Source organism: Neomonachus schauinslandi, chromosome 5 (genome assembly GCF_002201575.2).
Source record: "Neomonachus schauinslandi chromosome 5, ASM220157v2, whole genome shotgun sequence".
Taxonomy (NCBI): domain Eukaryota; kingdom Metazoa; phylum Chordata; class Mammalia; order Carnivora; family Phocidae; genus Neomonachus; species Neomonachus schauinslandi.
In genome coordinates, this window is record NC_058407.1 from 19,742,609 (window position 1) to 19,761,632 (window position 19,024).

A 19,024-nucleotide genomic window follows, 5' to 3' on the forward strand; every position below is an offset into this window, starting at 1 on the left:
CTATCTGACAGTCAGAAAGAGTAGATTAGTTCATTTAGAAGCAACAGAAATGACATTGGGGAGAAGAAAATACATTCACTTTTCCTGGCTGTCAGAAGAAATGAATTTGTCACTTTCAAAATTCTTTATTGACAGCCAAAACCCTGGATTCTAAGCTTTAGAAAAAAATAAACCAGACTTTGAGATGAAAATATATAATGTTCTTTTATAAGAATAAAATAAGGTTAGAGTATGAATTATGATAAATAAATTTTTAAAGCTAGAACCCAGTAAAGCTCTGTTAAGCTTAAAATATGAACTGTTAAAAAAACTGTCTTACTCTTTCAAACAGAAGCGGAAAAGTTTTAGAATGACTCTGGAAGACTTTTTTTTTAGTCTTTTCTTGACTAACATATATAAAATAGGAAATAGGAACATCTACTTGATGATATCTACAAGAATGCCGTGAAATCTTTGATAAAAGACTACATCTTAGGATAATTGTTATATTAATACAGTGCTTCTGACTTTCTAAAAAGTTTAAAAACTCTTATTTTCCTTTTCAGTATAAATTTACTGTCCATTTATTTGACAAATATTTATTATACACTCACTTTAAGGTACTATATTAGGAAATGTCTAGATTTATTTAGCCAGCTAAGGTTCCCAGACATCACTTGACATTTTTATTTTTGTTGTTAATTACTTAGACAAATTCCATTGTTTTTCAGAATCATAAATATATCGTGTGTGTGTGTGTAAATGACTCTTTAAATATTCATTTTTCTAATCCTATGACTTACCATTTCATGAAGAATAGAAGCCAAAGTCCTTCACAAGCCTATGAGATCCTATACAATTTAGCTCCCCTATTACCCTTTTGATCTCATATCTTCATTTACTCTGCTCCAGCTCTCCTAGCTGGTTTGATGTTCCTTGAATAAACGTATAGACAATCTCCTGTCTCAGCCCTTTACCTCAGCTATTCTACCTGAAACACTTTTTCCCAGGTATCTTGATGGTTTGTTCCCCTACTTTTTTTCATATTTTTACTCAAATATTACCTTCTCTCTGACCCCATTCCTTTTACCTCTTCCCTGCTGTTTTTTCTTCCTATAACTGGCCAATAAGATATAAAATACTACCTATTTTACATACTTTGTGTATTTTCTATCACTAAAATACAAACTCTATGAGGGTAAGGAATTTTTTGTGTACTGTACAATTCCTAGAACAATAACTGGCAAATAGTATTTACCTCTAAATGAAAATGCCTACATTTTCCTCTATGCCATTTTACCTTTTGATAGGTTTTGGTAACAGATTTATTTTTTACACCAGCTCAGTGGTTTTCAGACTAAGAAACATTATCAAAACATGTTACTGATTCCTACCATACTAAATAAGAATCTCTAAAGTTGGGATTTGGAGCTAGAGCATATGTATTTTGAACAATAGCTGTTTTGATTAAGAGCTATTTAAAAATATTTTACACTTGGGCGCCTGGGTGGCTCAGATGGTTAAGCGTCTGCCTTCGGCTCAGGTCGTGATCCCAGGGTCCTGGGATCGAGTCCCGCATCGGGCTCCCTGCTCCTTGGGAGCCTGCTTCTCTCTCTGTCTCTGTCTCTCATGAATAAATAAATAAAATCTTTAAAAAAAAAAATATTTTACACTCTATATAACATTAAAATACTTTTTTTTTAAAACATTTAAGAAATAATAGCTCTTGTTTTTGTTTTTAACTATCTAATTCTATGGCATTGCTTGGCACTTAGCTTCAGTCTATCCTTTTGCTTGGTGTTACTGAGTATGAGTAGGGGCTCAATTTATTCTGCTTTAGACCTTTCCTGTTTTTAGCCCAATTTTCATTATTTCAGTCCTTTGCCTCTCTTTTGCCCTTGGTACGTGTGTTTCTAATTCCTAAACATTTCCAAGGTTCTGGAAGTGCTACTTCTTTGTGGTATCCCCTCTTCTGGCACATGGATTTGGCCTTCCTTTGCTATGCTAAGTCCTCAGTCACTCTTTTATCTGCTTTTAATTTCCATGTGTTATGGTTCATACATGCTTCTTAGTCATTAAAATTAGTGTTTGTGTTTTATTTCTTTTTGCCTAATTGTTTGAGGGTAATTTTCCAGAAGAAAAAGGGGAGCAACATCTTTACACTGCCATACTAAAAGCTTCATCCAAGTTTCATTTAATTTTATTGTTTTCAGTTTATTGTGCCAACCTGAATCCCAGAATCTTCTGACCCAACTTTTGTTTCCTTCTGCTCCCTATCCTGCATTTCATTCTTCAGACAAAACCACAAACCCTTCTCAATATTAGTTCCATACTTTTCCACTTCTGAATCTAGATTCCCCTTCTCTTGATTACTACATGTCCAAATTCTACTCATCTGACATGTTCCTATGAATACTTCCTTCTGAACCCACCAACACTTAAAGCTAGAAGTAATATCTCCCTTCAGTGATCTGTCCAATCACTTAAGTTTTTTAATGGAACTTAACACGTCATATCTTGTTCTTTGATCATTTATATTTTTATTGCCCCTGTTGAAAAGGAACCATGAGAGGAAGTATTGTATCTTGACTCATCGTTGCATTCTCTTTGACATCTTACCCATAAAAGGTGCTCAATCAATACGTGTTGTATATACTATTTTATCCTGCATATTAACTCTCCTTCCCAGCTTTGTGTCACCTGGAAACATTTAGATATATTACTGTTTCTTCAAGTCACTGATTTTAAATGTTTTGTGGGACCAGATCAAGAAGAGACCAACTAGAGATCTCCCTCAAGGTTGATATGAATCTGCCAGTCATTGTTCTTTGGATTATGTTTATTAAGTCATGTATAAGTCCACTATTTTTCCTGTTTCCTAAGAATATCATGAGTGACTGTCAAAATATCCAACCACAAATGTAGTTGCATGTTTGACAATGTCCAGGATTGTCTTTCCTTGGCATGGTCACTACCAGAGTTCCTGTTATTTCTGCATCATCATTCAATTTTGGCTTTTGTTTAAATTTATGTATGAAATAGTTAAATCAATTCCCTTCATTACATCCTTTATCTGTTGGAGGATAAAATTTTCAGCCATGTGACAAGAATTTATCAGATGCTCTAATTTGAGCAAAATTAAGCTGCCAGTACATGTGAATAGCTGATGTCCCCATCATGGCTGTATCTTATCCTTGTACTTGTTTGCAACATGTTTTATGAAAGCCTGATCTAAATCCTCCCATCTGGTTAGGTTACCAAACTCCATTTGATAATACAACTTTTGCCTTCTTTTAGCTTCATTTGATCAGGGAATTGGGGGGGGGGTTCCTTTATCCCATGTTCAAGAATCTCCATATGTGTATATTTATGTATATTGATTTATAGGTATCTTCCACTTTCCATTGTAAAACATTGTAAGACATTCCTTTCAAATGCCAGCTCCCATTCATGAATTCCTTTCCACTAAGTGTTAACAGTCCCTGAGATTTACTTATTTTGATATTGCAGTTTTGCTCTTTATAAACACATTTTTTTAAGCAATTGGATTTGTTTTCTATTTGTTCATATTTCTCCTCTTAATAATTACCTGCTAGTTCTTCCACTCTGTGTTTTCTCCTATCATATTATTATTACTCATAGTCTTGCAGTTTTAACTGAAGATTATTTTTATTCTTTGATTTCAGTTTAAAGCTCCTTGGTCATACCTATGTGGGTCTTGTTAAACATAATCTTTTGGTTCTTCTGGACTACTTAGCACTTTTCCAGGAGTATAATCATTTTAGTGTCATAAGTCATTACCTAACATGGTTCTTCGGCAGCATCTGCATAGCTAGTTGTGTTTCCTATATCCATATCTTTACAAAACTATGGCTTTAACTGGAAGAACAGATGACAATACCACCTTGCTTTAGGAAAGGCCTCACAGTAAAAAGAGTTGTTCAAGGCCCATTATAATCTGTATCATTGATTCATTCACATTCTGTCAATGATGTGGGAAGAATCTAGATAGTTTTGTATCTCTATACTTCAGGAGAGTAAATTGCCTTCCTGTTTTCTGTTTAGTCTTCTAATCAATTATTCATTCTGTTCAGGTGGTTTAGTTCCTTGAGTGTGACTGAGAACAAACAGGATTCAGAGGGATTAGATAGAAAGAAAATCGAATTTGACCACGTACTATATGAAGGAGCCTAACCCCAGCTAATTTGAGAGGGTAGCTTCATTAGAAATTGCCTTATCTATATTGGAAAGTTTCACTTTCCCAACATAATTGTAGATTTTTATTAAAATGCCCAATTTTTCTCAACCTCAGAGGATGACTAAGGTTTCTCTTGTTTGCCCACTACTAAAAATTTAGTTTTGGGGTTCCTGGGTGGCTCAGTTGGTGAAGCATCCAACTCTTGATTTTGGCTCAGGTTATCTCAGGACTGTGAGATCAAGCCCCACGTTGGGCTCATCACTTGGCGTGGAGCCTGCTTAAGATTCTCTCTCTCGCTCTCCTGCTACCCTTCCCCCCCCTAAAAAAAATTGGTTTTAGTTACTAATGTAGAGAAAGACCAATATCTGCATAATCCATCAAGTGAGTTGTACTTCGGCTATTAATATGATCTTGTCATCCATTGTACACATTGCTACATCTTATAAAAGCTGAATTTTAGAAGCCTACAATCTGGAATGTAGGGAATTATTTGTATTGACAAAAGAAAAGGTAGAATGGTCTCAAAAATACCTGTCTTTCTGAAAAAATCACTATATACCAACTGTATAAAAATCTCCTAAAATCCTCCAAATAACCATTTCTGTACCTCAAAAAGAAATTAACAATGCCATAAGTTCTCTCACCTCTTAAGGCAATTGCCTTTATATTTTTGTCACTTAAAAATATGAGTTGCTGCTCCATAAGCAGAGTCTTATACCTGTAATTCCACTTATGTTGTTTCTTATCTTTTACAAAGTGTAGTAGTCTTCCACTCAGTGTCTTAATACTTACTAGGCCCTCAACCCTCTTGTAATCTATTATCTTGCTTCCTTCCTGAATTATTGTCTAGACCGTTTCATTCTCTCTAAGACAGGGAGTAGACAACTATTTCACAAACCCTTTAAGCTTCTTCACTAGTATAAAAGCTTGAATTTGCTGACTATCCATGTAGCGATCACTCACTTCAGATAGAAAGACTTTAAAACTCCTACAAATTACAAATACAGATTTTTTTTAAGATTTTATTTATTTATTTGAGAGAGAGCGAGACCAAGAGAGCGCACAGAGGGAGAGGGAGAAGCAGACTCCCCATGAGCAGAGAACCCTACAAAGGGCTCAGCATGGGGCTGGATTCCAGGACCATGAGATCAGGACTTGAGTGAAGGCAGACACTTGACTGACTGAGCCACCCAGGTGCCCCTACAGATTTTTTTTTAAATGTTCAGGCTTCCTACATATCAGGATGAACTAGTCTTTTTTTTTTTTTTTGGCTTTCTTTCTAAGCTGCCATGCAAACTTCCTCTTCCTGAGTCCTAGCTATCTCCTGGAATGTACTGCTTTGGTATTTATTTGCCCTGCTTCACTTGCCACATACCTGCAAATCTGTTTTAGAAACTAGGCAATTCATTTGCAATGACATGGATGGAGCTAGAGTATATTATGCCAAGTGAAATAAGTCAGTCAGGGAAAGACAAATACCATATGATCTCACTCATATGTGGAATTTAAGAAAGAAAACAGATGAGCATATGGGAGGAGGGAAAAGAAAAAGAGGAGAGAGGGAAACAAGCCATAAGTGACTCTTTTTTTTTTTTTTTTAAGATTTTATTTATTTGCGAGAGAGAGAATGAGAGACAGAGAGCATGAGAGGGAGGAGGGTCAGAGGGAGAAACAGACTCCCCGCCGAGCAGGGAGCCCAATGTGGGACTCGATCCCAGACTCCAGGATCATGACCTGAGCTGAAGGCAGTCGCTTAACCAACTGAGCCACCCAGGCGCCCAAGCCATAAGTGACTCTTAACAATAGAGAAGAAACTTAGGGTTGGTGGAGGGAGGTGGGTGGGGGGTGGGCTAAATGGGTGATGGGTATTAAGGAAGGCACTGGTTGTGATGAGCACTGGGTGTTGTACGAAAGTGATGAATGACTGAATTCTACTCCAGAAACCAATATTGCACTGTATGTTAACTAACAAAATTTCAATAAAATTTTAAAAATAAAAAAACAAAAAAATAAACTAGGCAATTAAAACTGCTTAATTATTATAAACTTCTTTGAACAGAAGCCAACAGAATCTTTCAAATGTCACAAGTACCAGTTCACAGAGAAATAAACAGTACCTTGCTTTTTGGTCTCCATTACCTTTTTGTGTCACTCCTACATTACTACCCTCTGTGAGATATAAGAATGATTACATTTCCAAAAAATAGTTGTTTCTCTGTGACACAATTTGAATGCCTAGGAGTACACCTAGATCTTTATTCTACTTCTGGGATGCAACATGGTATAGGTTCTTAGCCTTGTCATACAGTCCTGTGTGACCATGGTCATCATGTCACCTCTCAAGGCTTCAGTTCCCTCATACATAAAATGAGATCTGAAGTTCCCTCTAGGTTTTTGATCTATTAATTGATCCCCAAATTTGGATCTCATTATTAATGAACATTCCTGGAACACCTGCTGGCATTTTCTGATTTCTTTTTCCTTCTTAAGCAAGTTTTACACAGGATTTTTCAGTGAGTAATAATGTTGTGTTCCAAATGTGGCAGAGAATTGATTCTGATTTAATGTTTGTTGTCATAATAGTGCAGCACAAGCTTTTACTAAATTACATATTGCTTTTATAACTTAACTGGAATTGTGTACACAGACCACTTTTCCAACAGTTCTCCCCTTTTTACTGGCAGAGCTTGGTGAATCCTTTGCCAGTAATAAATTGTGCATTGGGAAAGTCCGACTTCCACATTAAGCTAATGACTTGTATTTTTTGAAACCATATTTGCCAAAACAGTCTCTTCGGACACTTGGACTTTTTTAAAGCTCTATTTTCTTTGGCTGGCTTAAAACGTGAATTGAATAATTTCCTTGGTTTTGGTGGTTCTGATGCATCTGTTGCCAGCGGTGGATGTTGGCTTGGGGAAATGTGACTTCTATTACCTAAGGATGAAGAATTAGTTCATCATGAAGTTATGCACCTTAGACCTGGGAAAAATAATCAAGTACAAGTAGAGTACTCTTTAGATAAGGTATAGTTTTTGTAAGAGTAGTTAAAGGCTTTAAAACCTTGTTTGGGATATGACCCCAGTGTGACTTCCTATGTCTAGAGAGTTCCACAGTAGGTTCCTCATCACTGATCAACAGTGTAGTCAAAAGGAGGAGCTGCTGGTTCATATGTAGTTGGAGTTGTGGAAAACACTAGTACAGATTTAGTTTAACAACTATATGATATTTCTTTTTTCATTGATTTTTGACTCTGTAAGTATTATAATATTAACATGTGGTTAGTTTCCTTTGTAATATCTAAAGTTTACTGCTCAGTATCAAGGTCAGTATTTTTTGAGTGCATAATGGTTGTAGTGCCATGGACAACTTTCTGTGGTGTTTTAGCATCACACTGTCCATTGAAGATAAAAGCTGTATGTATAATGATTGATTTCCTACACATATGAATGTGGATAAAGATGGATAAAGAAAAGATACAAGTGAACAATTTAATTAATTGCATAATTTAGCCAACTTTGCCAATTGGAAAGGGAAAATATTCTGTGTTTCCCATCAACTAAATAGTCAGCCATGTCCATTTCACTACAACTAAAAGAGAAAAGTAAAGCTTAGCAGAATAGTAATTTTGAATTGAGGTAAATGGAACTCAAGAGATCACAGTTATCCTCCTTCCTCTACATTCATTTTTAGATCAGATGCAAAAAAGATTGGGTAGAGATTTCCCCAAAGGCAGAAAACTGTGACAATTAGACACCAGTTGGGAGCCCTTGAGGTGTTACCTGTGCTTTTCCATAGCCTGAGTATCTGGAAAACCTAGAAATAGGTAACTTTGTTGTGTTTTTGGCCCAAGGAAAAAAAATTACTTATTCTCTGCTAAAGTCAGTGAACTTAGCCTCTAAGGAGACCATGTGTGAAGAATTATCATGCCAGTTTTACTGGAAAGTGTTTCACTCACTTTCCCAACAAGATTATAGATTTTCATTAAAATACCCAATTTTTTTCAGTGATTTCAAAATCACTTAGGATTTTTCAATTATTTTGGCTGCCTTTTGAACCCTCCCCAAGTTGCCTGGAAAGTTGGGGAGCTCAGAGCCAGCCATACTATGTACACATTTAATGTTGAGGAGTATTAATTTAAATGGGGTGTATTTGCCCTTTTGTTTATTCTTTGCTATTTTACTTTTCTTATATATGTTAGAGGACAGTAAACAATAATATTGCTAAGTTCAGGTTTTAAATTTCTTGCTTTCCCTGATATATTTGTTTTCCTGATTTCTCGTTTTCCTTAGAATACCGAAGGAAAAACATGTAGTGGGCAGGTACTACTAAGTTAGATGGTTGTCAATATCCATTTGGTAATAATCTGTGCACCTACCTTATCTGTTCCCCGTATATTCTTTGCTAATGCCACTTTGCCATAAATATATAGCTTAGAATATTTTACTACTGATACTACATATTTTTCATTGTAGTTTTTATTTATTTATTTAATTAATTAATTTTTCTATTATGTTCAGTTAGCATATAGTACATCATAAGTTTTTGTTGTAGTGTGCAATGATTCATTAGTTGCATATAAGGCCCAGTGCTCATTCTTACACGTGCCCTCCTTAATACCCATCACCTGGTTACCCCATTCCCCTACCCGCCCCTCCCTTCTGTAACCCTGTTTGTTTCCCAGAGTCCAGAGTCTAGTCTCCTTTTGTGGCAATCATTTGCTAAGAAGATGTTGATTTGGATAATTTGTTTCCAGAAACTAGTTGTTTAACCGTAACTGTTTCTATTTATGGTACTTACAGTCTCTGGAAAAATACATTTTGAACTGTGAACTGTGGGAGCATTTAGAATCCTCAGTCATATTTAAAGAATAGTCACATACCAACAAGCTGATGTACACAGAAGTCCGTCTCCCTTAGAGTTATAGGAGGATATCTGGCTGCTATAGACTTGAATTTTTTGTTTCTTAATAATATATCAGATAATTAAAAATTAAATTAAAAATTTAAAAGGAGGATTAAATGGAACATAACATAATTGAGAATACAAAATAATCCTTTAAAAATAATTGATAAGGTAATAAATTTAGGATGTTAAATTTGTTAAATCAGTTTTTCCTGGGTATAAAAGTATGTATGAAAAGAATATATTTCTTGGGGCGCCTGGGTGGCTCAGATGGTTAAGCATCTGCCTTTGTCTCAGGTCATGATCTCAGGATCCTGGGATCAAGCCCCGCGTCAGGATCCCTGCTCAGCTGGAAGCCTGCTTCTCCCTCTCCCTCTACTGCTCCCCCTGCTTGTACTCTCTCACTCTCTCTGTCGAATAAATAAATAAAATCTTTAAAAATATATATATATATATATATATATATTTCTTTAGGAATTTATTCGCCATGTCATATTTTTGTGTCACTGGTATCATAACTAAAATAATTTACCTAGGATTGCCTATCTGAAGAATCCTTTCAAGCCAAAACATTTAATTCTTTATTTCAATTTATTTTGTGGAGTACCAATAAAATTTACTTCATCTGCCTTAAATTCACTGTAATACCATACCTCTGTATGCCTCTCCCCATAAACGAAAGAAAAAGGAGTTAAGCAAACACAGAGGAGGGCACATTTGGAGGATAAGCTTAAGGTAGTTTTAAATTTCATAGGAATCTCCTTTAAATGATATATAAAATGGGAACCAACAAAGACCAGGGGCATTTAGCAGAAAAATATTTTTAACTTTAGACTTCATATCTTTCATTCCAACTCATTTAAACAACTCTGTAACTCTTTAGAAGTTGTGACAAAAAGAACAGTACTCTACTATTAAGGTTCTTTTTTTTTTTTTTAATTTTATTTATTTGTCAGAGAGAGAGAGAGAGTGCATGCGCACGCGCACACACACACGAGCAGGGGGAGGGGCAGAGGAAGAAGCAGGCTCCCCACTGAGCAAGGAGCCCGATGCGGGACTTGATTCCAGGACCCTGGGATCATGACCTGAGCCAGAGGCAGGCACTTAACCGACTGAGCCACCCAGGCGTCCCACTGTTAGGGTTCTTAAGGAAGCTTTTGAAGATACATACTAACAATGACAGTTTTTATACTTGCTGAACTGTGTGGTATAGTTCTTTTACTCTGATCCAACTATAATGTTTTAGTCACCCAACTTTGATTTCTCAGTGCCCTTTTATCTTCTTTGCTACTAACCACTCTGCCAGAAATAAGGGACCTCACAAAAAAGTTTTCCAAAGTTGTGAGGAGAAAATAATAGTGATGTAAATTAAGTAGTTATTTACTCAGATTTACTCTTTTCAGAAATATTGTGATTCTCACTTTAATTATAAATTTGTCTAAGATTATGGGTTTACCAATGGGAGGAAAAGTAAAAGACCAGAGAAGCCAATGAGCTATAATAAGGAAGTGGGCTCATCTCAGGTGGCAGAGAAGTGTCTTAGTGGTTTTAGAGACCATCAACTTAAGGAAGACATTTTAGCAACATATTTGACAAGGATCTGAGAGCATAAACATTCATAATGGGGTAGATAGTCCTGGTGTGGAAGATAATTTGTCGTAAATGAATCATAGAGATGTAAGACATAATACTTCATTTGTAAGGTAATATTTTGCTAAGGATTGTTTTACAGTTTAGAAAAATTGCTAGTATGTTGACTGTATGTTTTAAAAGGAAATAGATTTCAAAATATTAAATTTTATTGAGAAAAATTAGTGAAAATTATTTCTCTACTTGAAGATATCTGCATCTTAATACTGCAATTTTAAAAAATATGTTCAGATGTAAGTACATCTTACCATAGTTTTTCATAATATAAGACCATCCCAACTTTTCTTGTTGTTTTCCTAGCCCAAGTTTACAAATGACTTTTATTCAGTTAGTTGGTTAGATCATGTTCTGATGACACACTGGTATCAGATTCAGGGCCCTTCATTGTGGTTCTATAGCCACGTGGAATGGCTAATACTGATCCTCTCTCTTTCAATGGGTACCTATGGATCACTAAGGGCATTGAATGAGGCTCATGACACACCAGTTCAAACACATTACCACTATTAGAAAATTAGTTCAAAGTGACTTTGTGGTTTCAATCAGTAGAATCATCTTTATAATTAATTACTAAGAATTCTATTCCTTATTGCTTTTATTACCTTTTTGAAGATATTTCTTTAATTCTCCTTGAATAGGTACATAAAATAATACATTTTCAAAAACTGAACAGAAGGCCATCTGAACTTATTACACTTTTAATTTTGGTAGTGAATTCCAAAATAATTTGTAATAGAAATTTTTTTAAGGTTTTATTCCTGGAAAGTAGAAACATAGTTAAATTTAGGAAATTTTAATGAATACATATTTCAAAAAACAAATATCATTTGAATGAAATGTATAGCAAAGCTGTAATTTAGCTGAAGTATTCATAATGGCAGTCTAGGGTTAATTAGCCTATCAAAGCAAGTCTTTAAATTTTAGATAATTATTTTTACATTATAGTGAAGGGAAGAAAATGAGTCTTCCACAGCACCAAATTACTCTTAAATCAATGAATACTTGAGTAGCTGCAAAATGCAAAGAAAACACTCAGTGCACCATGATCACTACACCTAATATTTATCATGTTACAAGAATATCCAGGGGAAAATTCAATCACATGGGGAAATTGATGTGGCTCTATTTTGAACTGACTCATAACAATAGATCCTTTACCTTTTGAAATAATTTCTTTAAAGGTTTTTCTTGGTAGACATTTAAGTTAACTTTAGTTCCCATTCCTAAAAGGCACATGGGGTATTGGCTAATGTATTTATTTTTATGAATGTACTTTACCAGTTTCCTGGGGTCCTAGTCATGACCAGCGTCATTTTGTCCATTTTACAGTGATTTGTTCCTTCATCTTTAAAGGTATCTTATGGGCACTCAGTGAGAAATACGTTCTCACTGTAAAACTTAACTCTTGAGATAATCATTGAAAAAGGAAGAATTTACTGTTTGCTCCATATAAACCACATAGCACTAATCAAGATATGTGAACCTCTTTTTTTCCCCGCATATTTAGGTTCAAATCAGTGACCCTTCGTGGCAACAGTATTGGAGTTAAAATCAGAGTCTAGCATTTTCTAAATCTATACAAGTCATTAGGAATAAAACTTCCCTTTTTTTAGATAGCCATATTCATTTTACAGTGATTAAGAGATTTATTTAAATTAATTTTGTATCCCTTCACAGAAAACTTCCAGAAGGAGATTGTTGAGCATGTACTTGCTTTTGTGGTAGGATTTGTTCTGTAAACATTTAGTATCTATTATATAGAATATTTCACCTGAAGATTTTATTCTAATTCTAGCACTCTACTTAATATATTTCATAAAAGGAAGTAAAGATATTTTTAAGATAGCGCTGTTGAAAATCAGAAAGCAAAGAAATGGTTGAGTCCGTTTCACTAAGTTAAAACTTAAGTAAACAACCTGATTAGAGGACTGGTTGCCTTTTTTCCAACCCATGGCATCTATTCAACTCGTACTCATTCCCTCTCCCTGCAAGTAAGAAAAGTACTATTCACCTGTCAACTCAACAGATGTTTTTTTTTTTTAATTGTTGACCTATATAAGGAAAAAAAACTTAATATTTTGCATCTTTCATAACTGAATTGTTGTGATTCAAGCTCATAAACTGAAAGGAGAAACTAAAGTTTAAGGAGCATTTTTGTTACTTTAAAAAAGAAAAGTCATTTATCTCCATTAGATTGAGTAAGGGTTTCCTCCCCTTCTAATCTAAAACTTGGGGAAAACTTCAACATGGTTTATAAAAGAATTCAGTAGCTTGTCTTTCATTAACATAATAAATGTAAATATTGGCATCCTTCAGTTTTTGTGATATAAGAAACTAGTAGTAACTGTTAGTGTTGCCATCATAATTTCATTAGTGTGGCTTCTTTACACACTTTCTCCAGTGACGCAAATACAGACGTGATTTTTTGGAACATCAAACTTATGGTTGCCTTCTCTCTTCTTCATTACTTATGTTGGACAAACTGCCATTATCACTTGCCAAAAATAATCCCACAGTTCAGTAGACTTCAGTTTTGAGGTCTCTCATGTCCAACTTAGACCACCAGTAGCTTTGTCTCTTGGAGATCAGAAATTGGACACTTCTTTTTGATGTTTAACAAACCTGACTCTGTTCCTTAACCCCTAAGGAAGAATATATCAAAACAAATTTTCTAAGCAACATCACTGGAAACATAGCAGCAAATCCCTTTGGAATGCATCCTTTGGAACACAGTCCAAATTATTTTTGTATCAAGCTTTATGAGATTTGTATTAAGGTGATGATAATATTAAAGTCTCTACTAGGGTAAGATAAGTTATTTGTATTTTCTTTTGTCTATATCCATATACAGAAATGACTAGTCACCAAATTTTGGTAATATCTGTATTCTTGTGCTGTAAACAGCTTCAAGAAACTAAGGGTAAATACGGAGCTTACGTATTTAGGTTTCGAGTATTATACTGTAACCAAGGCCATGAAACTCCTGTTAAAATAGGGAGCTTATCTAATTCTACCAACTTCCCTTTTCCCCATTACTCCCTACCCACTACCTCCCCTCACTACCACCTCATAGACACTTTCTTTGCTATATTTTAGGAAATGTTTTTTTCAACTTCATTTCTCCCTTCTGTTTTCTCGGCTTTGTAACTTATTTGTATAACCTTTCCAATGATATCCTGTGGATTATGCTAAAGTATAATAAATAAATCACATAGTTGAGTTTGTAGAAAGACCTTATACCATCAAACCATAGTTAATAGAAACTGAGAGGCCTTTTTAAAGAAAAAAAACATAAAACTCTGCTCTTTTTCACATCTCTTTTACAGTCCTAACTTTGCTTGTTATACTAAATAGTTAAGTAATAGTTAAGTTTTAATTATCAAGTAAAATTCCCAACCTTATCTTTCAAGTGTCAACTTTCTCTTCCACCATTAAAATTAAATGCATTTTATTATGAAGTAATCATTAAGTGCATTTTGTACTTAAGAGAAAAATCTTTCTCTCAAGTCTTAGTTCCAGAAAATATATTTTAAAAGTGGTACAGTTTTAAGTTCATGCTTTTTGGTTCCAAATATAAGTGTCTGTTCATATTGGATGCCCCTAAGCAAGTAACAGCCTTTTTTTTTTTTTCCTTTCATTTATCCTTAAACTTCGTAAGCTAACAAAAGATTTTATCTTCCACTTTTTTTGTCTTCCAAACCTACCATGTTTCACTTTTTAGAATTTCTTGAAGTTTGCACCATGAAACTATTACTTTCAGGAGTATGGCTTTGAAGAGAATTATACAATGGTATTATTTATTTTCATCTAACATTTAGGATGCATTTAAGTGTCCATAACTTTCTGAGTCTTTTTTTTTTTTTTTTGAGAGAGAGAGAGACCCCATGGGGGGGGAAGGGGGGAGCAGAGGGAGGAGAGAGAGAATCTTAAGCGGGCTGCACGCCCAGCGCAGAGCCTAACGTGGGGCTTGATCTCACAACCCTGAGATCATGACCTGAGCCGAAATCAAGAGTCAGGTGCACTTAATTGAGTGAGCCACCCACGGACCCCACTTTCTGAGTCTTAATAGATTGCATTTTATAAATTTATGACATAACAGTTATGAAGATGAATGTATAAAAGGGCCTGTAAATGACAGTCTTGCTTTTGCTGCCTCCCAGGAGAGAGTCTTCCTGGTAAACTATAAATTTGAAAGACAGCCTTATTTTCCCAACCTCCTTTAACCTAGCAAGCTGTAGAGAACTTGGACTTTTCTCCTCCGAAACCAAAATAAGAGATTATGGTTATAGAAGGCATCTTATGACTCCTTTGGTAACTGTCTTTTCTGGACATTTTTTTTAAAAAGTAAGAATTAAATTTTAATACATTTTCTGATTTTAAAAATGAAGATCATAGTTAATAACGATCTGAATTTAACTTGGCAAGATCTGTAACATTTTTGTGAGAGATATATGGTCATTAACTTTGAAGATTCTTCATATTGAATTTATTTGATTCTCACGTTTTTACGTATGCTTGCCGAGATTTAAATGATTTTATTGGGTGAAATATAAAATAAAATAAACATTTTGATGAAGGAGATTATCTAGACAAGTATCTCTTTGTTCTTAAAAATATGTTTGAGACAACTTGTGTAAAATAGATTATTTAAAGATTTGTGTATAAGTCTTTGTGTTTTTCTTTTTAACTAAAACTTCTGTCCCATCTTTAAGACTCACATCAGCAAGTCGTTTGCGGATCTTCAACTCAGTCTGCCTTTCCTTGGGTCTAACATTACCATTATGCAGGCCTCTGTTATCAATTGCATGATTGCACTGTGTTTATCTAACGCATCTATTAGACTACTCCCTGAGGGCAGGGGCTGTTTATGTCTTTTCTCAGCATAAAGCACTGTGCTGCCATGGTGATGTTAAATATTGAAGGTGTGCGATTGTGATAACCCAGTAAATTTGCTCCTAAGATCCTTGAGACCAGAAAACACATGGGACAACTGCAAAAGAAAGCAGGAGAACCTTAGTTGGGCTGGTGCCCAGAAACTTCAGGGTAGAGTTCTGAGAAATTGGACCTGGAACATTAGTGCTCCTAAGGGGCCTCTTCTATACCTTGGGTTCAAAATTGAATATCACACAACTGGCTAGTGACATGGAACGCCTGAAGGGAAGAGTATGCAGCACCGGTGGAGCAGTGATGGAGCTTTTTCCCGTGGGCTCTGGCTCGGCTTACCCCTTCTGCCACATGGGATGAAGAGATATGACAGAGAGGGTCCCAACTGTGTGTACAGCCTTTTAAAGCACAGTGATTCCACTTTTGAAAGTGATATAATGAAGGTCCTCAAATTGAACACATATTTGTGTTTCCTCATCTTTTGGAATGATGTGAAGAGTAGGAATTGGCAGACTGGATTGCATCTTCTTCCCTTAGAGCTTTATAAATGAGCTTTCAGTAAATCAGTCACCTTTTCAAGTAAATATGTATTTCTGACATATCCTTTTCTTATTATACAAGATGTATAATACAGTCCCAGGAGAATTCTTGAATTTTATTTGATCTTTGTGTCCAAATGGAATTGGACTATTTGCTTATGAAAAGAACATTAACATAGCTATACTTCAGAAAGCTCTGAAATCTTTATTTGAAAAGACACTTACTCATCTTGTTAAGTATTTATTGTACATCCCAGCGAAGGTTTTAATCGTTTGAGTTGTCAACTTTTTTTTTTTTTTGGAGGTATAAGAAGTGAGAATGTGATATCTGACTTGTTTACAGCAGAATTAGTAATGGATAAGCTCAAATGATTTAATTTGGGCATATATGATATTGGATAGCACTGATTCCACTAAGTCAGTTAAAATGTGTACCTTATTAGATTATTCAAGTGCTACATACATACTAATATAAAAGCAAAATAAGCTATTTTAAATATGAGCCATCTAAAAGGTCTTGTTTTAGGGGTGCCTGGGTGGCTCAGTTGGTTAAGCGACTGCCTTCGGCTCAGGTCATGATCCTGGAGTCCCGGGATTGAGCCCCGCATCGCGCTCCCTGCTCGGCAGGGAGTCTGCTTCTCCCTCTGACCCTCCTCCCTCTCATGCTCTCTGTCTCTCATTCTCTCTCTCTCAAATAAATAAATAAAATCTTTAAAAAAATAAAATAAATAAAATAAAAAATAAAAGGTCTTGTTTTAGGGGGTATGAGACCTATAAAGGAGGCTTTTTATTTTAGCTTCTATTCATTTAATTTTTTTTTTATTTTATTGAGAAATAATTGAAATACATCACTGTATAAGTTTAAGGCATACAGCATGATGGTTTGATTTACATATATTGTGAAATGATTACCACAATAGGTTTAGTTAACATTCATCATCTCACATAGGTACAGTGAGAAGAAAAGAAAAAATTTTCTCCTCGTGATGAGAATTCTTAGGATTTACTCTCTGAACAAGTTTCCTATATATCACACAGCAGTGTTAGCTGTAGTCATTATGTTGTACATTATATCCCTACTACTTCTTTATAACTGGAAGTTTCTCCTTTTGACCATCTTCCTCCAGTTCCCCCTCCTTCCTCCCAACCCCCCCCCCCTGCCCCTGGTAACCACAAATCTGGTCTCTTTTTTCTATAAGTTTGGTAGTTTTGTTTTGTTTTTAGATTCCACATAGAATGAGATCATAATATATTTGTCTTTATGTGTTTAGCATAATGCCTTCAAGGTCTGTCTATGTTGTCATAAATGGTAGGATTTTCTCAGTTTTATGGCTGAATAATATTCCATTGTGTGTATATATACCACAACTTCTTTTTCCATTCATCCATTGATGGACACTTAGGTTGTTTCCATGTTTTGACTATCATAAACAATGCTGCTACAAAAATGGACCTGCAGAGATCTTTTTGAGTTAGTATATTCATTTCCTTTGGATATATTCCCAGCACTGGAATTGCTAGGTCATATGGGAGTTCTATTTTAATTTTTTGAGGAATCTTCATACTGTTTTCCATAGTGGCTTTACCAATTTACAGTCCCACCAACAGTGCACAAGGGTTCCCTTGCTCACCTCCATGCCAGCATCTGTTACCCCTTATCTTTTTAGTGATGGCCATTCTAACGGGCATGAGATGATATCTTACTGTTTGTAATTTGCATTTCTCTATTAACTAGGGATGTTGAGCATCTTTTTGTGTATGTGTTGGTCATTCATATATCTTTGGGAAAATGCCTATTCAGGTCCTTTGCCCATTTTTAAATTGCATTATTTAAGTTTTTTGCTATTGAGTTGTATGAGTTCTTTATATATTTTGGATACTAACCTCTTACCAGATATATGGTTTGTAAATATTTTTCCCATTCTGTATTATTTTCACTTTGTTGATGGTTTCTTTTGCTGTACAGAAGCTTTTTAGTTTGATATAATCTCACTTATTTTGTATTTTGTTACTCATGCTTTAGGTGTGACTTCCATAAAATCATTATCAACTCCCATATCAAGGAGCTTTTTTCCTATGTTTTCTTCTAGGAGTTTCATGGTTTCAGGTTTTACATTAAAGTCTTTAATCCATTTTGAGTTAATTTTTGTAAGTGGTGTAAGATAGGGATCAGGTTTCATTCTTTTACATGTGACTATCCAATTTCCCAGCACCATTAATTGAAGAGACTTTCTTTTCTGCATTCTTGGCTCCCTTGTCAAATATTAGTTGGCCATCTATATTTGGGTTTATATCTCGGCTCTCAGTTCTCCTTCATTGTTCTATTTATCTGTTTTTATGAAGGAGGCATTTTTAATAATTGATTATGTTATGTCCTTTGCTTAGGGTGTTCCAGTGATGGCAATAAGAAACAAAATGATATCGGAAGGACTAGACCCAGATCTTCTTGAGTAAGTAATTCTTCTAATATAATATTATGCCAAGATGTTAAATTTATCAGTTATAATAAAAATATTCTAAGCTCTGTTTTTTTTTTCCACTATACAGTGTTTGATGGTTGAGGAAACCACCTTCATAAATAGTGTCTCGGCTAATGTTACAAAAATGAAATATCTATCCTACGCTACTAAAAACCAGACACTGCACATTGTAGAAGCAGTTTGAATAGATCATTGATGAATCTATACATCCAGAAGAGATGGAATTTGATGACAGTTTTGCTGCACAGCAGTAGTGTCACAAGAAGTTTTTTTTTCTTTCATGCCATCTTTTTCTTTTCTTTTTTATTCTATTCCCTCCCTTTCTTTCTTTCTTCCTTCCTTCCTTCCTTCCTTCCTTCCTTCCTTCCTTCCTTCCTTCCTTCCTTCCTTCC

General features: G+C 35.0%; 1 protein-coding gene across 1 annotated transcript in view; it reads left to right on the top strand.

The window, feature by feature from the left end:
* Positions 1 to 19,024, top strand: part of WASHC3 (WASH complex subunit 3) — a 53,376-nt gene that overhangs the window by 18,131 nt on the left and 16,221 nt on the right. The window contains exon 6 of the mRNA XM_021687566.2: positions 18,538 to 18,602. Coding sequence (XP_021543241.1) covers positions 18,538 to 18,602 — 65 coding nt within the window. The remainder of the gene's footprint in view (positions 1 to 18,537; positions 18,603 to 19,024) is intronic.